The following is a 22,498-nucleotide window of genomic DNA, read 5'->3' as shown; positions in this document are numbered from 1 at the left end:
CAGTTCCATGGGCCGCACCGCTTCCCCGGCGGAACTGCTCGTGCGCGTTGGCGAGTACGACCAGCGGCGAGCCGAAGGCAGCGAGGTGCAGGTGCGAGTGACGCACGTACTCCCGCACCCGGGCTACGGCCGGTTGCAGCGTGACCTGGCACTGCTGCGGCTCGCTAAGCGACTCCGCCGATCGGGCCACGTTCGGCCCGCTTGCCTGGCGCCCGCGTCCCTGCGGCCCCTGTCGAACCTGAGCTGCGCCGTGTCTGGCTGGGGCAACGAGCGCACGCAGGGTACCACGGCTTACAGCCTGAACAAGCTTCGTGTGCCACTCCGGCCGCTCAAAGAATGCCACTCCATCTACGACGTGCCCATCGGCAAGTGGCATCTGTGCGGCGGAAGACCCGGAAGGGGAGTGTGTTACGTGAGCACATTTTGCGTATTGCTCGTTATGTATAGGGCGCAAGCACGTTTGTGATAAGTGTCGCCGATTTGCCCTCGAATTCAACGTCGTTAGGCTTAGCTAGGCCTAAGAAATACATGTGCAGTTACAAGATTTATGGCAGGGAGCACGGGAGCACGTGCTACTCGACCCAGGCAGAGCACTATCGTTTTTTTCTTTTTTTTCTTTGAAATGAAAATAACAAAAAGAGACGTAGTCACCTTAAAATGGTGCCGGCTACTCCTTTTGGCGTAACAGAAACAACAATCTCAAAAAATATATGTAAGAAAATGAAAAAAAGCAACCACGTCGTAGGGTAAGAAATCCACAGCACACAGTCCTATATACCCATGAACATATCCATATAAAAGTCAAATGCAAGTTGCACCACAATGAGTTTGCCAACAAAGTGACAAACACTCACAAGTGGCCGTGACGTAGACTGCGATGAGCATATAAACAGACGAGAAATTACACAGATTTACACAGAATGAGACAGAATCAGTGTGGCTACTTTAAGGTCACCGCGGAATAGGACTGGTCCTTGAATCCTTTGAAAGAAATGCATGAACGTTTCCCCAGTAATTCGCGATACTGGTTGCATATAAACGCAAACAATGGCCACTAGCAGATTTTTGAACTGAACTTTCCAGGCGACGAACTCAGGCGCATCAGAGTCCGAGGAAACGAGAACACGGGAAAGTAGATCGCGTCTGACGCCTAACACAGTTCGGCTAGGGCTCGGAGTTCGCGATGACGAATATATTACATAGTTCGAGAGAGGGAAATCACGGTCTACACCGGCTTCGTTAAGACACAATGGGCAACCTGTATTGCGAAACAAGCTTCCCGAAGTATGCATTCTTAGTTCGAATGCACTCTCGTAGTTTCTGAAGCCCTGATCCCACTTGCGTGGTGTCTGCTGTCGTCACTGCCATACGACATCCGGGGAATTACGGAACTCGCGATTTCATGCGCATGAGCATTGACTTACGGTCTGCCAGTGGACTGAAAGCAGAGGACGCGCGATCGCGATCAGGGAGTGCATCCGCTGAACCGATGAACTACGAGATTGCGCTACAGTCGCTTACAAGTGGTTTACCCGTATGCCAAGTGGCACGCGCTTCCGTGTTCATAGTCCAAAAGCTTGTGAATGTACCGAACTCTCATGCTTCTACATGCTCTGCTTTGTCGCCTAGAATGTCAGCTCTGCACATAAATCTCCCTCAACTGAAAAACTTATTGGTGCAATGGTACACGTGGGGCAGAAACGTGCAGACGCACACAAGTGCTTGTGTTTGCGCCTTTACGTTCTATGCGTGTTGCTTCGCTAAAGAAGGTAAATGTATTAACAAAGAGTCCGAACCATTACCTTACTCTGTCAGTTACCTGAGCGTCGTTACTCGACAACACGCTCATGCCTTAAACTGTCGCTGGCGCACTGGATATCAGTGGTTGGTGCACCTCGCAATTCGTTGAGAAATAGTGAGGGCTAAATGCCTGTTTGATGAAACTAATATTGAAGCACCTGTTACGTGGGAAAATTGCAGTGTTGCATTGTTTCGCATAATACTACTTTTCTAGTGTGAGAGATAAGAATGTGCGCTTACGCATTGATCAAATTGCTTTCTAAATTTTCTACCTACTGTCGCGATTGTGAAATTTACATTCGGAGTGCCTGTTCACATGGTGAAACAATAAAATTTGCGCAAGTGAAGCTAATGGTAGCTCTTGCCCTCTGCTTTAGAAAATGTTCTAAAGCCTGCAGAGTAGCTATTGAATAGATATTGCTACACAGCAGCTACGTTTGGTCCGGGAAAGGTATGCAGTCCACTTCCTCGTTTTACAAGACACCAATCTGTCCTATAGGCAAGATTGGAGCAGTATACTGCTCTGTTATAATTTGGCATAAGTCAAGAACGCACATTATTTGACAGAGTAGCGCACACAGGTATTATCCATTGTGTAAAACCAAGTGAACCAAAGATATAATAAAATTGGGCTATGGCTGTGGCATGGGAATTATAGCGTAACCTGCGCCACCGATGGTGCCTTCTATACTGGTTCTTAACACAGTAAAATATTGTCGATAAATCGGATTAAATTGAACCATGGAGGCGCGTTAGCTACATATAACAAATAATTGCTATACAACTAAGTTCAACTTTTAAGAGCTGCCAAAACCACGTGCCAAAACCATAGTCTGATTATGAAGCAGACCGTAGTGAGGGGTATGGTATGGTATGGTAAAACTTTAATGAAGGTCCTGCAGATCGTGAGTCTTCACGAAGCGGGCCGCTCCCACGTGGGAACCGGAAGGCCGAGTCTCTCGGCCGCATCGTGGGCCTGCTGGACAGCCCAGAGATGGTCAGCCAGAAGAGGGCTGCGGAGAACCGCGTGGCGAGGGGCTCCGGAATAATTTTGACCACCTGGCGTTCTTTCACGTGCACCCAATGCTGGGTACGCTGGCGTTATTGCATTTCGCCCTCTTCGAAATGCGGCATTCGACCTCGAGCAACATCAACATCTTAGCGCAATGCCATAGCCGCTAAGCCGTGACGTCGGGTAGTTCTGCTTGCCTATCAGATGTTACAGACTCCGACTTGACAATGTGATTTACGCGAGTGGATTAATTAGACATCTACGGGCCAATTGGCCACATAAGGTGCACACCGGCTGCTATGCGGATCATGACTACGCGTTTCCTTAGCCCAGCGCTAAGTGACGCTCACCAAAACACACCCAGGGTGACTCCGGTGGTCCGCTATCGTGCCAGCTATCGGACGGTCGCTGGTACGTGCTGGGAGTGGCGTCGTTCGGTTCCGGCTGCGCCCGGGCATCCTACCCGGACGTGTACACGCGCGTCCACCACTTCACTGGATGGATACGAGACACCATCGCCGCTTACACGCGTCCTGCGAGAAGAGGGTGAATAAATGACAATGTCTGTTCTGACAAAACGGTGCACAAGTTCTTCGGCCACTGCTCATGCCTGTGTGGCTTTGTAAATAAGACGTGACGCCCGTATCACGGTGATACACCTGTTGTTGAACTCGTCACTGTCATTTTTTTCATGTTTTTTTGCTGTTAGTCTTTGATGCTGTCTTTATTGTTGGTGCATTGTCTTCTCGTTGTTTGTTTTTGTTGCTTGTTGTCGTCGTCGTCGGCATTGTTGTTGTTGTTGTTGTTGTTGTTGTTGTACTGCACGCTCTTTCTTCATGGTCTCATGCTCTTTCTTTTGCCTTCATTGTCGCTGAATGTTTGCGTGGCTGTTCTTGCCGCTGTAGTCGTCATCATAGTTTTGTGTGTGTGTGTGCGTGTGTGCGTGTGTGTGTCTGTGTGCGCGTGTGTGTGTGTGTGTGTGTGTGTGTGTGTGTGTGTGTGTGTGTGTGTGTGTGTGTGTGTGTGTGTGTGTGTGTGTGTGTGTGTGTGTGTGTGTGTGTGTGTGTGTGTGCGCGCGTGTGTGCGCGCGTGTGTGTGTGTGTGTGTGTGTGTGTGTGTGTGTGTGTGTGTGTGTGTGTGTGTGTGTGTGTGTGTGTGTGTGTGTGTGTGTGTGTGTGTGTGTGTGTGTGTGGTAAAATAAATAAATTATGGGTTTTTACGTGCCAAGACCACGATCTGATTATGAGGCACGCCGTAATGGGAGACCACTGATTAATTTTGACCCCCTGGGGTTTTTTAACGTGCACTAAGTAATCTAAGTACTCCGGTGTTTTTGGATTTCGCCCCCATCGAAATCCAGCCGCCGCGACCGGGGCTTGATCCGGCGACATCGTGCTTAACGGCGCAACACCACGAGAGAGAGAGAGGAATATAGGAAGACAGGGATGTTAACCAGTCAGTAGTCTGGTTGGCTACCCTACGCTGGGGGAGGGGAGAAGGGGAAGAGAGAGAAGGGAGGGAGAAGGTGTAGATACGTGTACGAACAGCACTTGAGTTAAAGCCGCTCGCGCAAACCAGAAGTTCTGAGAAAACACAAAAGTGCCATCACTGCCTTCTGAGCCGATGATCAGTCGGGACGGTGCTCGAGTACTGTCTGTTCACCAAAACCAATAAGTAACCAAGCGGGCGTGTGTGTGTTTCTATCCTCCATTTCACCGTTCTGGTTGTCGTGAATGCCGTCTTCGTGTCGCGTTGGGCTTGGAGATCTGTCCTACCCTTTATTGCTGGCACTGTTTGTTTGAAAACCCAGTGTTTTCTAAATAGGGAAGTACGATAGGTGCTGTAGAATGTTTTCATTTGTTTGGAAAGCACAGGGGGGCAAAATAAGCAGCAGTACGCGTTCGTCGGACTCGAAAATATGCCACGAATTATCTCACGTTTCTAAACAAAGCTTGAAAATTAATCTGCAATAAACTATTAGGAAACGTGCGCGAACTTTCCACAATGGCGTCACGTGCAGTACGCAGTAATATTAGTGCACGTTAAGTATCGCGAAGCATGTGGCGCCGCAATAAGAACAGGGCGACGCATGTGGTCTAGAACAACAGCGCAACGGAAAGAGGAAGCACAGGCGTAAATTCTGGTCTTTCTTTCATCCATGTCTGACATTCGTGAGAGATCGAGGGCCTCATTTATGCCGATAGTCTGCTTCTGCCGAAACGATTGGGGATTTTGGGATATAGAAAGCTAGAAAAAGCAAAAAAAAAATTATGAACGTCTTGCTTCCCCATAAGCGTGTAAGGGACATAAATAATATCACGAGCGAGGGTACTGATCTCGATCGGTTGGCACATGTTCGGCCAAGGAAGAGCGCCTTACAACAGGAAACGGGAGACGAGGTTCGTCGGTCGTGTCTGTCGACTTCTTTATGTTATTTTCAAGAGCACTGCTTCTTCACCCAAGTATTTTATGTACCGTTTATCGGAAGTGCTGTGAGGGCAAGAAACAAGGTTGCCTCCTACAGTATTCTTGAAACAGGATGTTGAAGCAACTATTTCTTACGCCATTTCAATGGACGCTGTAATTCATCGAGCATGGATGGATGGATGGAAATACTTTATTGACAGTCCTGAGATACGCGATTATCGCGCAGAGGACTGCTCCCACGTTGGGAAGGGAAGGCCGAGTCTCGCCGCCGCGTCGGGGGCATAGCTCCTGTTTTTCAGTGAAGTCGTAATCATCAGCGGCAATTATGAAAACACGTAAGTATAGCACTCCTAACTGCAGTCAAACGGGAAAGTTTCATTTGGCTTGAGAAGAGCCGATCTAGTATCGAAATCCAACAAGTTCTCAATGGCCTTCTGCACAGCCCAAAGCTGCGTAGGTTTAAAAAAAAAGTCAATAAAGTCGATCTGCAGGTTAGATAAACAAAACGCCCGGCTGTTTTAGACCGCCAGTAAGCGTGAGATGCGCTTTAGCATTTTGGAATATTTTCATACGAAGTTAACGTTCAACGTCCCCGTCTAACACCAGAAATGTATGCGCATTTATTACGTCGACCTCGCGCCTTTCATCTCCGTATTCCTCTAACTCTAAATATGCAACTAGGCATGGTTTTCAGTGAAAGCACCCACATATTTTCGTCACTTTCTTACGCCATATGGATGCATCAATGTCGCTGGCATTTGAACATCATTTGGAACTTGATCATTCACGTGGCGCGTGTTATTCGCGGGATGAACCTTCACCGGCGAAATTAAATGTTATAGACATTGCACACTCGCTACCGTGATGCCAACTGAACAAAGAAAGCGTGTGTTTGATAAGTACACTGAATACTAGAACAAAGAGTGATATCTACGCGCAAACCTCGCGCGTTGTCATCGGCAAGAGCGAGAATTTCCACTCGGGATCTCCCGCTGAAATCAATGCAACGTTGTTAGAACCACTCATTGCTAAAGCTTGCTCTGCAAGGGCAACGTTTGCAAGCCCAGTCACTCATACCTCAACGTCGAGCGTTGCAAATCCTGTAAAACGTTGCAATCCTAGACCCAATTGATGTTTTCACAACAAGAGCAAAAACAAAGACGTCTTTCAAAAGCAGAAAGGTCCATTTCAAGCCGAGACGTAATGCAAATCAGTTAAAGTACTCTCCTGAATCAAGAACAAAACGCGGCGGGTGCTCACTCTTCCTAAAGTTGGGCAGCTTTGGTCTTGAGGACCTTGAAAGCTACACTCGGCGTCTTTAGCGATTAGATAACGTCCTTACCTGGGGCAGAGGCACGCTTCATATTGAGCGCTTTCCACGACGGGGGATGGGGGAAGACGAAGCGGTCAAGCGCTCGCGTGTCGACAAGCTGGCCTGGTGGCGAACGCGTCCGAGCACGCTGTCCGTCGGAAGCGCCTTAACAGCAAAGCATTGCCCCCCCTTACTACCCCAGGTTCCCCAGCCCAGCACCCGCCACATGAGGTAAGGGGCATCCCTTATCGCATGCCCGCATAGGTCAACACACCCGGGGGCAAAAAAACATGACCCATGCGTGGCAGACTGGGCGAGGGTGACTCGATGCACCGGTTCTGGGCCGCGCAAAAGGACGACGAACTGGGGGCTATAAATCGGAGTCCCGCGCCAGTCTGCGCGCTCCTCCCGACATGGCGGTCTGCATGGCGACACCACTGACGGTCCTGCTGGTGACCGCGCGGTTTCTCCTGCTGGCTCAGGCACAGTCCACGCACAGTGAGCAAGCGACAGGACTTTTCACCTTTGTGGAGTGCATGCCTGTTTCGAGGGGCAGTGGTCGACCTCCCTGCTCAACTTGATGTAGTCGACGCCGAGGGCGTGTGCTGCTCAGCAGGAGTGCCGCACTTTGAGTAGATTATTTTTTTTCGGGCATGCGGTCATCATTTCGCCAGTGATGTAGCATCCGGTACGCGCGGTGCGTAGCTTCAATATCTGAGAATGCGCCAACGTCCCCAGAGGATTATTCGGCGCACATCCTGGCTGGATGATTTAGAATGAAAGAAACCGGTGTTCAGAAGCCGGCGATGCTAGACTCACAATGCTGGAACCATTTGAATGTGCATGCCGTATGGGAAGAGGGCGACTAATCTCGCCAGTCCGTCGATAGCGTCCCTGGCAATGATAAATATATATAGTTCGACTGGAGCAAGAGACTTTCAAGCAGTTGTTTGCTTTATGTATCCGCATTAAGGACAATCTAAAAGAGCGCACGTTGTAGGGGATGTCAACAAGAAAGTGTTCTTTCGTTCTCTTCTGGACCTTTTCTTCGTCTAAAAAAGAAGTGTGTTCATCTGCTTAAGCGATCGACAATAACTGTCGCGCTTGATTGATGCCAAGTCATGCAGTACTACTTTGGCGTCTCTAGAGAATGCTGGTTTAAATACACTCAAGAAAAACCTGCTTTAAGTTGTTATAGAAACAGTACTGAGAAGTGAAGCCTATCTTCAAGTCTAGGCGCTTGAAACGAACATCGTGATGTAGGATCAGAAAGAACTACATAAGTTCTCGAGTGGCTTTCGTTGTCATAAGTTCCTTGGCCATAACCGAGTCTTCTTTGTTTCTGTTCCACTCGTTTGTAAAAAGTGCTGTCGCGTCAAGGGCAGCTCAAATGTGGAACGTGACGATTTTAAAAGCTCCTTTATGAAATATCACCACGAATAGAGAAACGCTGCAATGTCATTCGCGCTCTTGAATTCAGCACTGATCTTATGCAAGTTGAATGCAACTGAAGGACTCTCACGTTACAATGCACACTCAATAAGTAAGCTCCACTCTCAAATCTGACAAATAAGCTTTCACATAGTACTTACGCTTAACAAAATCTTCGAAGTTGTCTGTCTCAAATTTTATTTAAGGCAATCGCTCTTCGTAGTCTCAAGAATCGCCGTACTTACTACTCTCGAAGCTATACGGATTCCCGTAGTCTGCAGACTTCGGTAAGTATGTTTTCTTAAATGAAATGAATGTGGATCTACCAGTCATTTACTAATTAATTGCTAGAGAATGTAATCTAAGTAATGGCGCAGTTATTGGTCAGGAGCACCAGTAATCGAACGTTCCTGAACAGGCTACGCTTAGTAAAGAACAAATTTGTTTGTGGAAAAAAAAATAGTGCTAGAAACGCGTCCGTAGAAAATGCAAACGCAATGAAAAAAAACTGGCTGCTCTTTTACCTGTCTATTTACATCTGCGTTTTTTGTAATGCCCCTGCTTTGATATGAGAAACCAACTAAACAACGTTCCTACGTTATCAGCTCATGTTGTCTAAGTCGGGTTAAATGATGGCAGACAAGAATTTCGTTACTTTCCGCGGCTTACCAGAGCGTAAAAGAAAAAAAGAAGGGGTGAGGTGTACAAATACTGAGCTTATTACTTTTATCAGTCGGGAGCCTTCAGATTTCTTATCAGTTCCAGAGGACGCACCGTAAATCATTTCTTCAGATTCAGAAAAATATTCTTGAATGAAAAAGTGTAAAGCGAACCTGCTGTGCTAATAATGCGACAAGAACGAGCTGCTCCCGTAAACAGCAGAGACAATCATGACACCCCACTATACCTTGGATGACGGTGATTCATCATTGTAATAATGTTTTAACCGTCGCTAAAGCGAGTCCAGCTTCATGTGCACTAATGTTTCCTCTTCACCTAAGTCAGCCATACTGGGAACGCATTGCACAGTTCATAAAAGCCTTCTGCGCCCATCTGTAAAACGAAGCTCAGTGCTAACAAAATGCGTAAATTTAGGAATGGCATCTCTCATCCGAGTAAAGTTCCGCGTATGATAGTTCGCAGCTTCTCATTTCTTTGTGACGGAAACTAATGAGAATTCTAGGGGCTCCTGCAAGTGTTTCATTACAAACATTACCTTATCGCTTCCTGATTAACATTATTTACGCTAATTGAGATGCCAGAAAGCCCTGCCGTACGACGTTTCCGCGTGGCTGCAATTTGAGAACGTAACTAGACACGCTGAGCGTGGCGCTTGGCCGGCTGTAATAACGTAATGAGACACTACGCAAGTCTGCTGCCCGCCACCTCGCTCAGGCTAAGCGGTACGCCATATTCCGTTCTAGCTTTTAGTGGAGTTAGCAAATCTTTCAACAGACCCTACTCATGCGACTCCTCGATGACTTTGACATTTGAGGCATCTAAAGCCAAAGGCTTTTGTCTAGTTTCCACGGGCACTACTAGAACATATAAACAGTATCCAAACTTCATTCATGACAGAGTACGGTTCAAATAGTAGTGCTCCTCTGCCTTAATTTGTGCTACTTCCATCTGGTTTGTGTCAGCCGCTTTTCTATGCTCGCATCAGCGCGGACGTGTACATAAATTCCAAGCATCCGCCCGTTGTTTGTTCACTGAAACGAGTTTTAGAGGTCTCGACTACTGCAAGTAGCGATTCCAGCAAGTCAGGCTAGCATCCTCGAAACTTGACGTTATATTAAACTCGCAAAGAGAAAAACTCATTGCGCCTTTGTTTCACGAAGAATACAGTGATTGACGGCTGAAAGAAACCATGAAATGAATTAGGAGGGGAGAAGAGCTTGTAGCACTTTTGATGCGAGATGTCCTGGTCGATTTCGACGCGGAACGCAGGCTGTGGAGTAAGCTTGCTGAACGAGAAGAATATTGAGCGCATCGTTGGAGGACAGCCCGCCGACGCCGGGGAGTGGCCATGGCAGGTGAGCATGCGTTGAAGCCGGCGTCTTGAACGTCATTTGCGAAGGTGTCATTTGTCACTGAAACCGTAATGCGTAGCACGCCCCACATATAGGCGTAACACCTGTTTGTCAATGTTAAAATAGTATTGGAAGGCCTGGAGACTTATTCTTTCTTAAACGGGTCTGGTGCGCACGTCACCTACAGTGCTTGAAAGGAGCCGCAAGTTGTCTGCCTATGTGAAATGCTAGGGCTTTTCATGCGCTACACGCCGCATGAGAGGAGAAATGCATCAGGCACGTGTTGCTGATTACAGTGTGCATTCAGCACGCAGGCATAAGGACCACGATTGAAATCCAAAGTTTAATATCACAGAATAATAAACAACTCATATGGCTCTAATATAAACAATTACTCCGTAAAATACTTCAAAAAGCATGGCGTAGATTGTCAAACACCCAAGAATAAAATCCTCTTGTTAGTAACTTCATTTATTAATTCATACTCTTATTTGGCACAGTGGCATTGCGAATAGTTTTATTTTTTTTTTACTCTTAATGACCTAGCAATTCGCAAGAACAATGCGGACAAAGATTGTTGCCGGAGAAAGAAAATAAGCCCAAGGTAGCGAGTATTGAAGAGTACATGTGTAACTGTTTTACAGTCTTTCACAAACATTTGTAGGGCGCAAGTTGTTATCTTTTATTACTAAAGCTGAGCATTCCCTCTGAGAGTGACAATCACGTCACATTTTCGCTCACACAGTGACGCCCATTCGACAGTGCTTTCTCACAAGAGCTTCAGCAAGCCACTTGCAAACAGCGGCGCCCGCAATTGAGGCTAAGTTTACGCCACAACCTTCGTACATAACCTTTATTTTCAGCATCGCCAGACGTCTTCAGACATTCACGCCATCAACAAAATAGTAACCTGCAGTTGGTTAAACGACCGACCTTGTTTAAGTCGAAGCCAAAAAAGCTCCTGTGCAAAGAGAAAGCTGTTCGTGTGCACAAGGCCATCACTGTGTATTTAGAACCTACTTACGTATAAAGCATCTGGATGCTGCGAACATTCTTGTCCTCGTCCAAACCAGCAGCAGTGAGTGAGGACAGTATGGTGTAAGCGAGACTTGCAGGCTTGTGCGCTTTACGTATCGCTTTAAGGCGAGCAGCAGTGCCGTTAAACGCAGATGCCGCTTAAACGCGACCTCCGATTGGCTTCACGCCGAGACGAACGACGTTGCTAAAGCTAGGGACAGCGCCATTGGCATTCATTAGTCGCTGTCACGGACACCCGGTGCTCCGTGTTTGTACAGCGCGACGCGGCGCTAAGCTCGGGGCTTACGCCTTCTCATTGTCGTTTGTTCCCACGATCGTCGCCCTGCGACCCCGATCCGAAGCAGTAACAATGTGCGAGTGCCGTCGCCAGTGATGCACGGTGACCCGTGTCGAAATCGAATTAGCTAATGACGGCGAGCCGGATAGAGTCAGAAAAGTCGGTGTATCTGGGCCCCTTCTAATGAATGAATGACGGACGCTTGTGGTGAAAACCTTTTCCTTGCTTCTTCGCAGGAAGAGGAAAAGGTACTAACGTGTTCACGTGACCGTCCGAAGGTCTGCAGGCAACATTACGGGCTCTTACCGTAGTTAACACAAATTAAAATTAGGTGATGGGATTTAACATCTCGACGCTGCACAGCAGAATCCGAGGGACACCATAGTGGAGGGCTCCGAGTTCATTTCGACGACCTGGCGTTCACGTACCGCGTGGTACACGAGTGTTTTTGCATTAGTCACCCCATATTAATGCCGCCGCCACGGCCGAGAGTCGAACCCACAACCTTGTGCTTAGCGGCAGAACGCCATCGATCTCATGTGCGACATCAGTCACTTGTAGCACGTGGTATTGACCGGTATAACGCGACAACAGCTTTCTGGAAAGGGCCACGTGGCTGGTCGGGGACTAAAGAAGCACAGGAGTACCCGAAGCAAAGTGTGCGGCCCGATGTCGACAGTCATAGAGGCGTCTCTGATTTTCCTGAGAGGCATGCACAAGAGTGCGGGCGACGGCGTCGTCGGCACATTCGCTGACAGAAGGTGCAGTCGAGGTCAGCAAGGAGTTGAATATAAATTCTGGGGTTTTACGTACCGAAGCCACGATCTGGTTATGTCCGTAGTGAGGGACTCCGGATTATATTGGGCCACCGCTCATGTAACGTGCATCCAATGCAAGATACATGAGCGTTTTTTTTTTACATTTCGCCCACATCGAGATGCAGCCACCGCTGCCGGGATTTGATCCTGTAATCTCGTGCTTAGCAGTGCAACACCATAGCCACTAAGCAACCGAGGCGGGTGCAGCAAGGAGTCCAACGGTAAGGTGGGTTCTCGGCCATGCACGAGATAAAATGGTGAATAACCATTGGTGTCATGGCGCTATAAATTGTATGCAAGTGTCACATACGGTAAATGAAGGCCAAAGTCCTGGTGGTCGGCTGCAATGTACTTCGAGAGCATGGCGGTGGTGTCGGTGATGTCGGTGATATAGGTACTGCAAAAGACAGGAGAAAGAAAAATAAAGAGACATTCACACGACATTACGCAGGCGCTATATTTTCAAGACGTCTTTGTGAGCGGAGTATCCCAACTCCGCTCACTTTTAGCCTCTTTCATAGGCAGATCACGGGATTAATGCAGTCTGAAAATGCGGGCCGTTTCCGAAGGTAGTGAAGTCTAAAAATGTATTATCTATCTTGAAGAAGTGCAGCAGAAAATTTTAAGTAGTCAGACGCTCCTCTAACTCCCCTTGCGCAAGAGGAAACGACGCGACAAAGTGTCGTGCACAATCACTCCACCCTATTCTTTCCTCCAATTTGCTCAGGAACACTTTCTTGACCGACACCAACTTGAAGATGAATCGTCCTGCAAGCCTTATTTATTTATTTATTTATTTATTTACTTATTTATTTATTTATTTATTTATTTATTTATTTACTTATTTATTTATTTCAACACCAGGGAGACACACAAGGGCTGTTAAGGATGCGGTATTAGTTTTCGCCACAGGCAGTTCATTAATGTGCACCGAGTGCTCGCTACAAAACAGCTTTTCTTTCTTTTTTTTTATTTCAATCCAACTAAACTGCAGCAGTTGCCGCTAGGCATTGAATGCACGACATCGGGTTCAGCTCCAGAACGCCAAAGCGTTTACGCCAACGCGCTTGTTATACGCGGTTACAAATATGACGCAATCTGATGAGCATACATCATAAAAGAAGGGGTTTCCACAAATACACATAGAATGAGTTCGAATTCATGATGTTCAATTCTTGGTTCTTTCTTGTCGCTTACGAGTGGTGCTCCTTAACCAACGACGACGCGACAGGGCCTTTCGATGAAAACGTTAGGCCATCGTTGCATTATGTTGCACCACATTGCACGCTAGCTGTGCAAAAAGCCCACTTACCAACTGGCGCGCACAGTGTAAAATTGGCTCGCTTCCATAGCAAAGACGCTCAGTGGCTGAGGTTATTGCCAAGGGTGGCTGTGATTAAGCTTGTTGTCAGTAAGGTCCCTGTACGCTACTGTATTCGGATCTTTTTAGATTATTATTATTATTATTATTATTATTATTATTATTATTATTATTATTATTATTATTATTATTATTATTATTAATCATCCAGAGTAAATGTTGCAATACGTCACTATTTTCAACACGGAGTGCTACACCGAAAGTTCACAGATTTCACAAGCACGGTAATGCTGTACGTTTTGAAGAACTGACTGCAGAAATGACGTAAATCACATCTCTTTTTTTTTCTGTCATTGCTTCGGGGTGGAAAACGTTTTTACTAATTATGAAATGAAAAATATACTGAAAAAGATTTTGCCAGCTGGTCTTGAGCTCAGCAGCTCACTGCTTTTGGGAGAATAAATCATTGTCTCAGAAGACAACGTCAGTAAAATTACGCACAACGTACACACCCGTTTAACAACATTTTTGTCTAATTTCTAGAGAGTTTCGCCAATTGCAAAGTTTACAGACTTCGGTTACTTTTTTTGCGGTTGTTCGTTTCGTAATGCAAGATATGTCACTTTCTTGCTGGTTTGTTAGCTTCTGTTTTCCGCAGTCGAGTTGTGATGATACGTGAGCAGCGTTAGTGCCTCTTCTCTCACCACCACGAAGATCTTTGTTTACTTCAGCACTAACGCTAGGCTGTATGGAGCAACTGTATCCCAACTTCGTCATTGTGATCATATCAGCCTATTGAGAGCAGTAGTGGTTAATTGTGGTTACGAAACTAAAGATTAGGCGTATAGCTTAGGTTACAGTAAACTTCAGGCAAGGATTTTGGTTACTTTTCCGTTACGTTTCCAGAGAAAATTGATAGGCATAGAACCCACGAAACACTTACGATGTGGTGCCACATTTAGTGTGATACACGGCACGTGTATATCTGGCAAGTTTGTATAAACCTTGCGCCTAGCGTTGATTAACCCAGTGACTGATATGAGATTTGATGTGACTTATAAGGTTTTATTAAAAAAAAAGGTCCCAATTGCCTTAAGCATTAAGGTATATGTGAAAGAAATAGCTTAAAGGCGCATACACTCGAAGATAATATGCAGGAACATGCACACTCAAGGCAGTCTACACAGACTAGATGTGGTCTACTCCCCTGAAAAAAAATAAAGAGAAGAAAAATGAGCATATTTTATTACTGCGGAAAATTATTAGTGGGGCTCGTCAGATAATACGTAAGCATTATTTCTAGTCGCACATCTTGAACACATTTAAATTAATTTTCATTACCCTTATAAATATTGATTGCACTTGAGTAATCTTCGTTAATTACATTAATTAAGCGTAATTAGCCTTAATCAACTTAATGTTAATCAGTCCAAGTTAGGCTGAGGCATGGGGTCATGGTCCACAAATCTTTGTCTCGAAAAACGGTCTAGGATCTAGCTCGTTTAACGCAGTCTGAAGAATGTCGCTTTAGGCGTGTTAACAATGCCAAATAAAAAAAAAGACGTGTTCGATTGTCTCGTCAGAGTTGCAAGGGTCAGACATTGTTGCAATCAGAAGTGAGCAGACACAGACATCAAACAATTCGTTCAGGCTGTTAAGCACCTGCAAGCGAAAACTGCATGCCGGAAGTCGTTGCGTACATAAAGGTATAAAAAGTAGGCGGCTTCCCATAGGCATCCATTGCCACTCCCTTGATGCGATGACAGCAGGAACATCTTTTGTTTCAGGATACTCCGTCACAGAAGCGTGCTGCGTGATGTGCACTTAACGCTACGAGGCACCTCGCTAATCTCACAGTTCACGCTGAGATGAGCAACAACCTGGCTGACTTAACATCCTACCGCAGGTGTCCCTTCGCAAAGCTGGCCGTGACGGAAGGACGCGTCACTTCTGCGGCGGTGGGTTAATCAGCGACCAGTGGGTGGCCACGGCGGCACACTGCGTGGTCACGTGAGTACGACTGTCGTCTCTGAGGCTGCGTGGGAGAGCAGATACCGCGCAGAACGCTAGCTACATGGCGAAAAGCGACGGGTGCAGTGTGGTGTGTCTTCTCTCATTAGTGGCCCCGCTAGTTATTTGCTGTATGGAATCAAAATTTTGCCTCTTGTGCGCGCCAGAAGCGAAGCAGAAAGAATGACAAGAACGCGTGGAATCACATCTCTACTGCGCAAAAGAACACTGCTTAACATTGCTTAATGTGCTGTGGGCGCACGTTGACTCCCTATACGCGATCAGCAAATATGTCGAACAGTGAAGCACTTTAGTGCTCCATAAGTTTCAGCAGTAGACGATAAGAGAACCTGTAGCCCTTCCTGACAGGAATTCCAGGAGCCGTTCGCGGCCATTGGTGGTCCAAGCCACCTCTCACGACTTTGGAATAAATGAATGAATAATTTTCATCCTAGATTCGTTATTTCATCCTAGATTTAGAAAATGAAAAATGTACCATATACAAAAGCTAAAACACTGTAGGTGGAGAGCTTCTGTGGCAGCGTACATAAGACTAGGCAAAACAACGCACTGTAAGATACGAGGCAGGTCGGTCGCAGTAATAACCGAATCTTGCAGCGGTTCAAATCGGACTGACGTCATGAACAGAAAATTCAATTTATGCAAATGTAATATCAGAAAGCCTAATGCCAGAATAAAATAAAGCGTTTATTTCAAAACACAAAAACTGCATATTGGTGCCGACATAGTGTAGTTTGAAATCTCCAAAAGCCCAGAAAGTGCTTGCTAGAAGGAAAAGAGAACTAAAGAAGGTTCCTTTCTCAATGCACCGCCTATTCGTAAGCGAAAACAAGTATTCTTGTGCTGGAGACTCGGGTAAAAAAAGCACGAGTATCTAGAAACAGCAATACACGCCCACACTTTCTTGCATCCGCCACGGTGGCTTAGCGGCTGTGACGTTGGGCTGCGGAGCAGTATATGTCGCGGGATCAAATCGCGGCCGCGGCAGTCGCATTACGACAGGGACGAAATGCAGAATCGTCCATATACCGCGCACCGCGCGCACATTAAGACCCCCAGGTGTTCAAAACTATTCCAGAGTCCCCCACTACAGCGTGACTCATAATCAGATCGTGGTTTCGGCACGTAAAACCACAGAACTGTAACATTTCTTGGCAGCTGTTCCCTGTAGGCACTGATTTCAGTACCGAAGCAACTTTATCGGCATCATCCTTTGTGTTACATCCACTCCAAGTCAATGGATTTTCACAAATATTACCAACTACGCTGGTAACGCGTTTGCTGTGCTTACCTCGTCCGCTAAAAACCACGCGTTGTCAAATCTCTTCGCTCCATCTAAAACTTCATCGCTTCTACATGCATTCTCATATTTTTTGTATTCGTTTAGGTAGCATGTCACGCGATACACTCATTATGTGCCTTGCCTAAGTTAAGAGCATCTATAGAGTTTAGCTAGGTTTTCATCAACTCACACCGAAACAGCTTGACTTACAGACGAAGAGGTTTATTCTGCAGTTTATGTTGTTTTCTTTATCTCTTATAGCGGTTCATATTATCGTTTTTTTTTCCTTCACTTCAGCTGCTGGCCTTAAGGCGAGCATAATGGAGGTATCAGCGAAGTTACATTACGCAAGCGTTGTAATCCTCCTGTTCGGTTGCGAACCGCAGTACACGAATCATTATGCTCATCAAAAAATTAACCACGAGAAAGGCGAACTGAAAACGCAGGCTTGTGGATAGCGTATTTAATGTCAGCCTCTAGTGATACAGCTCCGCACCGAGCACAACACCTTAATAGGGTATTCTTCTCTTCTAAGGTACTCTTCTGGTGACATCTGGCCCGCACACACTTCGATGTCAAGGTGTCCGGGTGACAATGCGTAAAATAAAACCCTTATCGTGTCTGTTTCACCTCACAGATGGAAGCTCAAAAGTTTAGGGACGCTTGTTTACCTCACAACATCGTAAGGACGTAAGAATGCACCTTGGGAAGGATTGCTATAAAGTCGAATGCCCAGAGGCGACGCTGCGTGAGCGCTTGCAGACATTCGCTGCTCTCCCCTCGTGGCCGCAGGCAGTTCGGCGGCGTGATCCAGCCTGCGAGCACCATCAAGGTGCGAGTGGGAGAGCACGACCAGAGCGTGCTCGAAGGCGAAGAGATCCAGGTGAACGCGCGCCAGATCTTCAAGTACCACGGCTACCAGGGCTACAACAACGACATCGCGCTCATCAAGCTCGCCAAAAGGGTGCGCCTCAGCCGTCGCGTGCGGCCTGTCTGCCTGCCGCACCGCGACGAAGTTTTCGAGGGGAAAAACTGCGTCTCCACGGGTTGGGGAGCTACAACATCGGGAGGTGAGCGCGACGTTGTCTTAGGAGGTTGCCGAAAAGTGAGTGAGTGAGTGAGTGAGTGAGTGAGTGAGTGAGTGAGTGAGTGAGTGAGTGAGTGAGTGAGTGAGTGAGTGAGTGAGTGAGTGAGTGAGTGAGTGAGTGAGTGAGTGAGTGAGTGAGTGAGTGAGTGAGTGAGTGAGTGAGTGAGTGAGTGAGTGAGTGAGTGAGTGAGTGAGTGACAATGTTCAGTGATAGTTGGTGCGAAATACCAATCTAGCCGTATGCTTGGCATATAACATCAAATAAAGGAGGCACCGCCGAAGCCTACATTTGGTTAGTGAGCAGTGCTCAACAGTAGCGGCTGACCAGCAGGAGCGAGATGAAATTAGTATGCTACATTTCTCTACGATGCCACCCGAGCGATGTACAAGAAGAAATGTATGAACGCATAACGAATAAATAACGATTATAAAAATAAAGAAGTACACCCCGCCAACAATATATGATAATGATGGAACCACTGTGTAATCTGTTTCTAAAGGTGGTGCTCCGTCGACGGTGCTTCGAGAGGTGAGCGTGCCGGTGTACAACAACAATGTGTGCTACGGGCCCTACGCGCGCAAGTTCCGCATCAACATCCGCAACTGGCACCTGTGCGCCGGTGCCTTGGAAGGAGGCCGAGGATCCTGCTATGTGAGTGAATAGGATTTTGCCTTTTCCTCTCGAAGGGTTTTGCAGAGAAATACTAACATAAGCTGGATTGATGTATTTCACGCCTTCAATAAAGATTAAATCCGCAGCACCAATCCTGCAAAACATTACTAACGTTTCACAAGCGGTATGTGCATTTCCCCTTCGGAATACTTTATACACTAATAAGGCGATCCAGCGAAGGGCCCCTACTAATAAAGAGGTGCAGCGCAATAAATTTTCTTCATAGCAAAAATCAAGCAATCACGATGTTGGACCTATTAGCAAAGATGGCCGGATAATGGCAAGCAGCCATTACGAACCAAAAGCGTCGTACCAATTCGAACCAAGATGTGTACTGCGCGTAAATTGTCTACGCTCTCGACGTGAAACATTGAGACTTGTTTGAGTCTGTGTATTCAAAGCATCTTTTAACCAACTTAGTGCGTTCGGAAAAACCAAAACCCTCAGACTTTCGCATCTGCAAGAAATTGCGCACTTTTCTTTTAATTCTTTACAATCAACCTCCTCAGCAGCACATGCAACGTCAACGTCATTCTGCATACAAAACCTTGACGCGACCACGCGCACTTGCAGGGCGACTCGGGCGGCCCGTTCCAGTGCAAACGCGCCGACGGCAGCTGGGTGCTGGCCGGCTTAGTGTCCTTCGGCTCAGGATGCGCGCATCGGGACTACCCCGACGTCTACACCAGGGTGACCGAGTACCTGGACTGGATCGCCAAGACCACGGGCGGCGTTGTCAGCAGCTGATGGCCACGATAAACACCTTATCAACACAGGTGGGTGGGTGCGACTCAAATCTTCATCAACTCAGAGAGTGTTCGAAGCCTACCAGTAAATTCTTGTAATAAATAGGTACTCACGTGAGATACTTCATGTTACAGCGAAGCTGTTAGCCTTTCGTTGGTCGGTATTTTTCGTGTCCACATCCGTGAGCAAAAATGTGAACCTATTGTGGCGGCAGTGCAAGGCCAGGAGCAGTGGCTCGCACCCCCGAAAGGCGGAGTCTTCAAGCACTCAGTAATGTGAAGCGAAAAGTGCATACACTATTTAGAATCACGCATACAACATGCAGAACACCATGCGTTTCAATAAAGACGAAGCATGAAACAAGTATCCGAACCACATAATTGATCATAAGGCACTCCTGATAACAATGGAAAGCATGTAGCGCTCCCCGCATTCGTTTCCCGGTAAATCTTACTGAAGACGCGGGGAGTGACGTGGGGAAAACGTCCCTAGCTTTTCGTATATAAAAGAACCAGCCTAGCAACTGATTTCAATGTTGTTGCAGCATCGCTATGGGCGGTGGCGTGCTTTCAAAATTACCGTTACACGTATCACTGCCATTATTTTCAAGCAATAAAGAACTGCATCCTCCCCTCAGCAGTTGTGGTGGTTTTCAACAGCTTCACTGGACATCCGCTTTCGCAGGGGCGGGATGACGGGTCAATTTTTTATAAATGCACAAGCAGAGTGAAGAATGAGTCTAGAAGAGGTTAGCAAATACAGGAAACAGCGGTGCCCGATTGAACATAAAGCAAGATATTATGCAGGAGCTCCACTGGGGTTGTTAAAGTACGCGTAAGCATTGTGCCACTTGCTCATCTCCGCGCAGCTAGGTGTCATTATCAATCTTATCAGAATTATTCCGATGAGTATAACCCCTTATCAAACCTTATTGGTCGTTATCAACCTTACCGGATTCGATGCGGCCCTTATCAACCCTTATCGGTTTTTATCAACCTTATCAGAGTTGCACCGAAAAATTTCAGCCATTCTAGCTCTTTTGCACCTTATCCATCCACGTCAAACCACTATCAGCCGTGATAAGACCCATATAACGCCTCATCACTCCTCATCATCCTTGTCAACTTACTGACTGATTATCTGTCCGTGTTGCACACGCGAAGCGCATGAGCCCTCAGAAATCTGCGGCATTTCGGTCGGTGAAAGAACGCCCCAACGAAAGGCGCATACCGCGACCGCCGAAACGCATCGGGCATGCCGCGTGTTTGGCAGCAAATTTTGCCAAAACCGGAATTTTCCTGATGTCTGCAAGGCTCTAAGTCGGCTCTACGTGTGGTCCTATAGAGCTGGATTTTATTCCACCATCCCCGAAACCTTCTACAAAGAATTCGTAAACACTGTTCTCTTTTGACATTTTTTTTGTACTGCCGGTACAACATATTCATATGGTTCAGATATATTCACCTTCTGCAAGCGTGGCTGTTTAGCCCAGCGGGAAAGACACGCGGCTACTGAGCATGCTGTCGTACGTTGGAAACTTATCATTACCAGCTCTTTAATTTCGAATTTATTCTTTCTTTTCTTTGTGGAACGCATCGTGCTACGTGTTACGGATGGACAGATATATGGAAATATTTCCTGGGTGGAGTCGCCTAACACTGCTTCCTCATTCAAAATGCAGGTGCAAATCAACTTCGCTACCCATGTTTCATAACGGCCTTCGTCGTTTCACTTAGGACTAACCAGCATTCACAATGCCTCTTCGGTCTTGAAGCGTCTTCCTTCTTCCATTATTTATGCTATTTATAAATTCTGAGCTGCAATGAAAGTAATGGCACTTCAGAAAAGCGGAAAATATATCCAGTTATGCCGAGCACGTTCCTATATATAATTTTGTCCACTTCTTCAACGCGCTGATGACAGGTAGCTCAAATATTTGATAACATCGCATCAGCGGTGCATTTTTAATTTTTAGCACCACATGAACCCAGAAAAGCGAGAGCAGCGAGGGCACATACTTCGCAGGCGACGTTGTTTACGTAGCTCCTCATTATGATGTAATAGGCTTCTTTATGGGTCCTTAAATCAACATGAAGGTCACCTGCCACAAAGCGCGCTTTTGCCAAAAAAAAAAGAAGGAAAGAAAGAAAGGAAATCAAAACAGGCTAAGGGGAAATGCCTAGTACCCTTCGTTGTTTTTTTCTCTTGTTTTGTTTTAGGTCGCTCTGTCTTTTCTTTTTATGCATCTCGTTTTTCTCTTATGTCTTTTTGATTGATTCACAATGTGGCGGTAAGTGTCGTCCCATGACGCTAGAAAAATAGACAGAGAGACAAGAAAGCTATTCCTCATTAACTTTTACCACGAGCTTTTGCTCTCTACGAAGAGAGAGAAAAAGAGAGAAATCGAAGACAGGAAAAGCAGGGAGGTTAACCAGACGCACGTCCGGTTTGCTGCCCTGCACTGGGGGAAGGGGATATGGGGATAAAGAGAGAGAGAGAGCACAGTTTCGCGCACAGTTGAAGGCGTTAAGCTAAACCTATAGGTGGGGTATTAGGCTGACGATGCCTTCATGTGTGCCCGATTAAACTGCAACCAACCGTCCTGCTCCGCGCAGTGCTCCTGTGGTGGCGTGGTTAATCTGGCCTGGAGCTTGCGGAAGGAGGGCGTGGTGTTGGGACAATTTAGACCGCCGGTGGCGAGCAGTGTTCTGAAACGCTGCCAACGTGATAATAACAGCAAACAGTCATGGCTACCAGGCAAATTTCCTATATCTGGCACTCCTGCTTGCCCGTTCTACAAGTTCATGCTTTTCTCAGTGCAGTGCTGGATAGTACAAGCAATTCTCTGGGCGTAAGCTCTCCGGGAATAGCTATAATGTGTGTGTGCAATAAGGTTGGCTGGACTCATAATCTTTTACTTTCTCTAATAATTTGCGGTGCAGCTAGTATGATAGGCTTTTGGCCACTTGGTGGTGTTGCTCTAATTGATTGATTGATTGATTGATTGATTGGCGAAGGAGTGTCAAAGAAGTCATTAAGAGATCACCCCAAGGCATGATGTTCTTCATATCCTAAGCCCGTATCCACAAAAAGTTATGCAAGAAATATTCGTAAAATTTATTATGCTAGAAGTGTTCATAAGAGCAGGTGATGTTGGACATGTTATTATCCAAGGCGACTGGCCAATGGCAAACAGCCCTCACTAATGA

The 22,498-nt window shown here is 46.6% G+C and overlaps 1 protein-coding gene and 1 long non-coding RNA gene across 2 annotated transcripts in view; one reads left to right on the top strand and one right to left on the bottom strand.

Annotated features, from left to right (window-relative positions):
- Window positions 1-3,324, bottom strand: part of LOC142582665 (uncharacterized) — a 34,500-nt gene extending 31,176 nt beyond the window's left edge. Inside the window, exon 1 of the long non-coding RNA XR_012828467.1 lies at window positions 3,163-3,324. This is a non-coding gene — a long non-coding RNA (uncharacterized LOC142582665). The remainder of the gene's footprint in view (window positions 1-3,162) is intronic.
- Window positions 3,325-6,964: 3,640 nt separating this feature from the next.
- LOC142583549 (proclotting enzyme-like) overlaps window positions 6,965-22,498 on the top strand; it is a 64,626-nt gene continuing 49,092 nt past the window's right edge. Inside the window, 6 exon segments of the mRNA XM_075694035.1 lie at window positions 6,965-7,049; window positions 9,933-10,018; window positions 15,376-15,483; window positions 17,597-17,852; window positions 18,370-18,521; window positions 19,116-19,287. Coding sequence (XP_075550150.1) covers window positions 6,965-7,049; window positions 9,933-10,018; window positions 15,376-15,483; window positions 17,597-17,852; window positions 18,370-18,521; window positions 19,116-19,287 — 859 coding nt within the window.

Source organism: Dermacentor variabilis, chromosome 5 (assembly GCF_050947875.1).
Source record: "Dermacentor variabilis isolate Ectoservices chromosome 5, ASM5094787v1, whole genome shotgun sequence".
In the NCBI taxonomy this organism is placed as follows: Eukaryota; Metazoa; Arthropoda; class Arachnida; order Ixodida; family Ixodidae; genus Dermacentor; species Dermacentor variabilis.
Note: the sequence above shows the minus strand (reverse complement) of the source record. Positions and strands in the feature narration are given on the sequence as shown.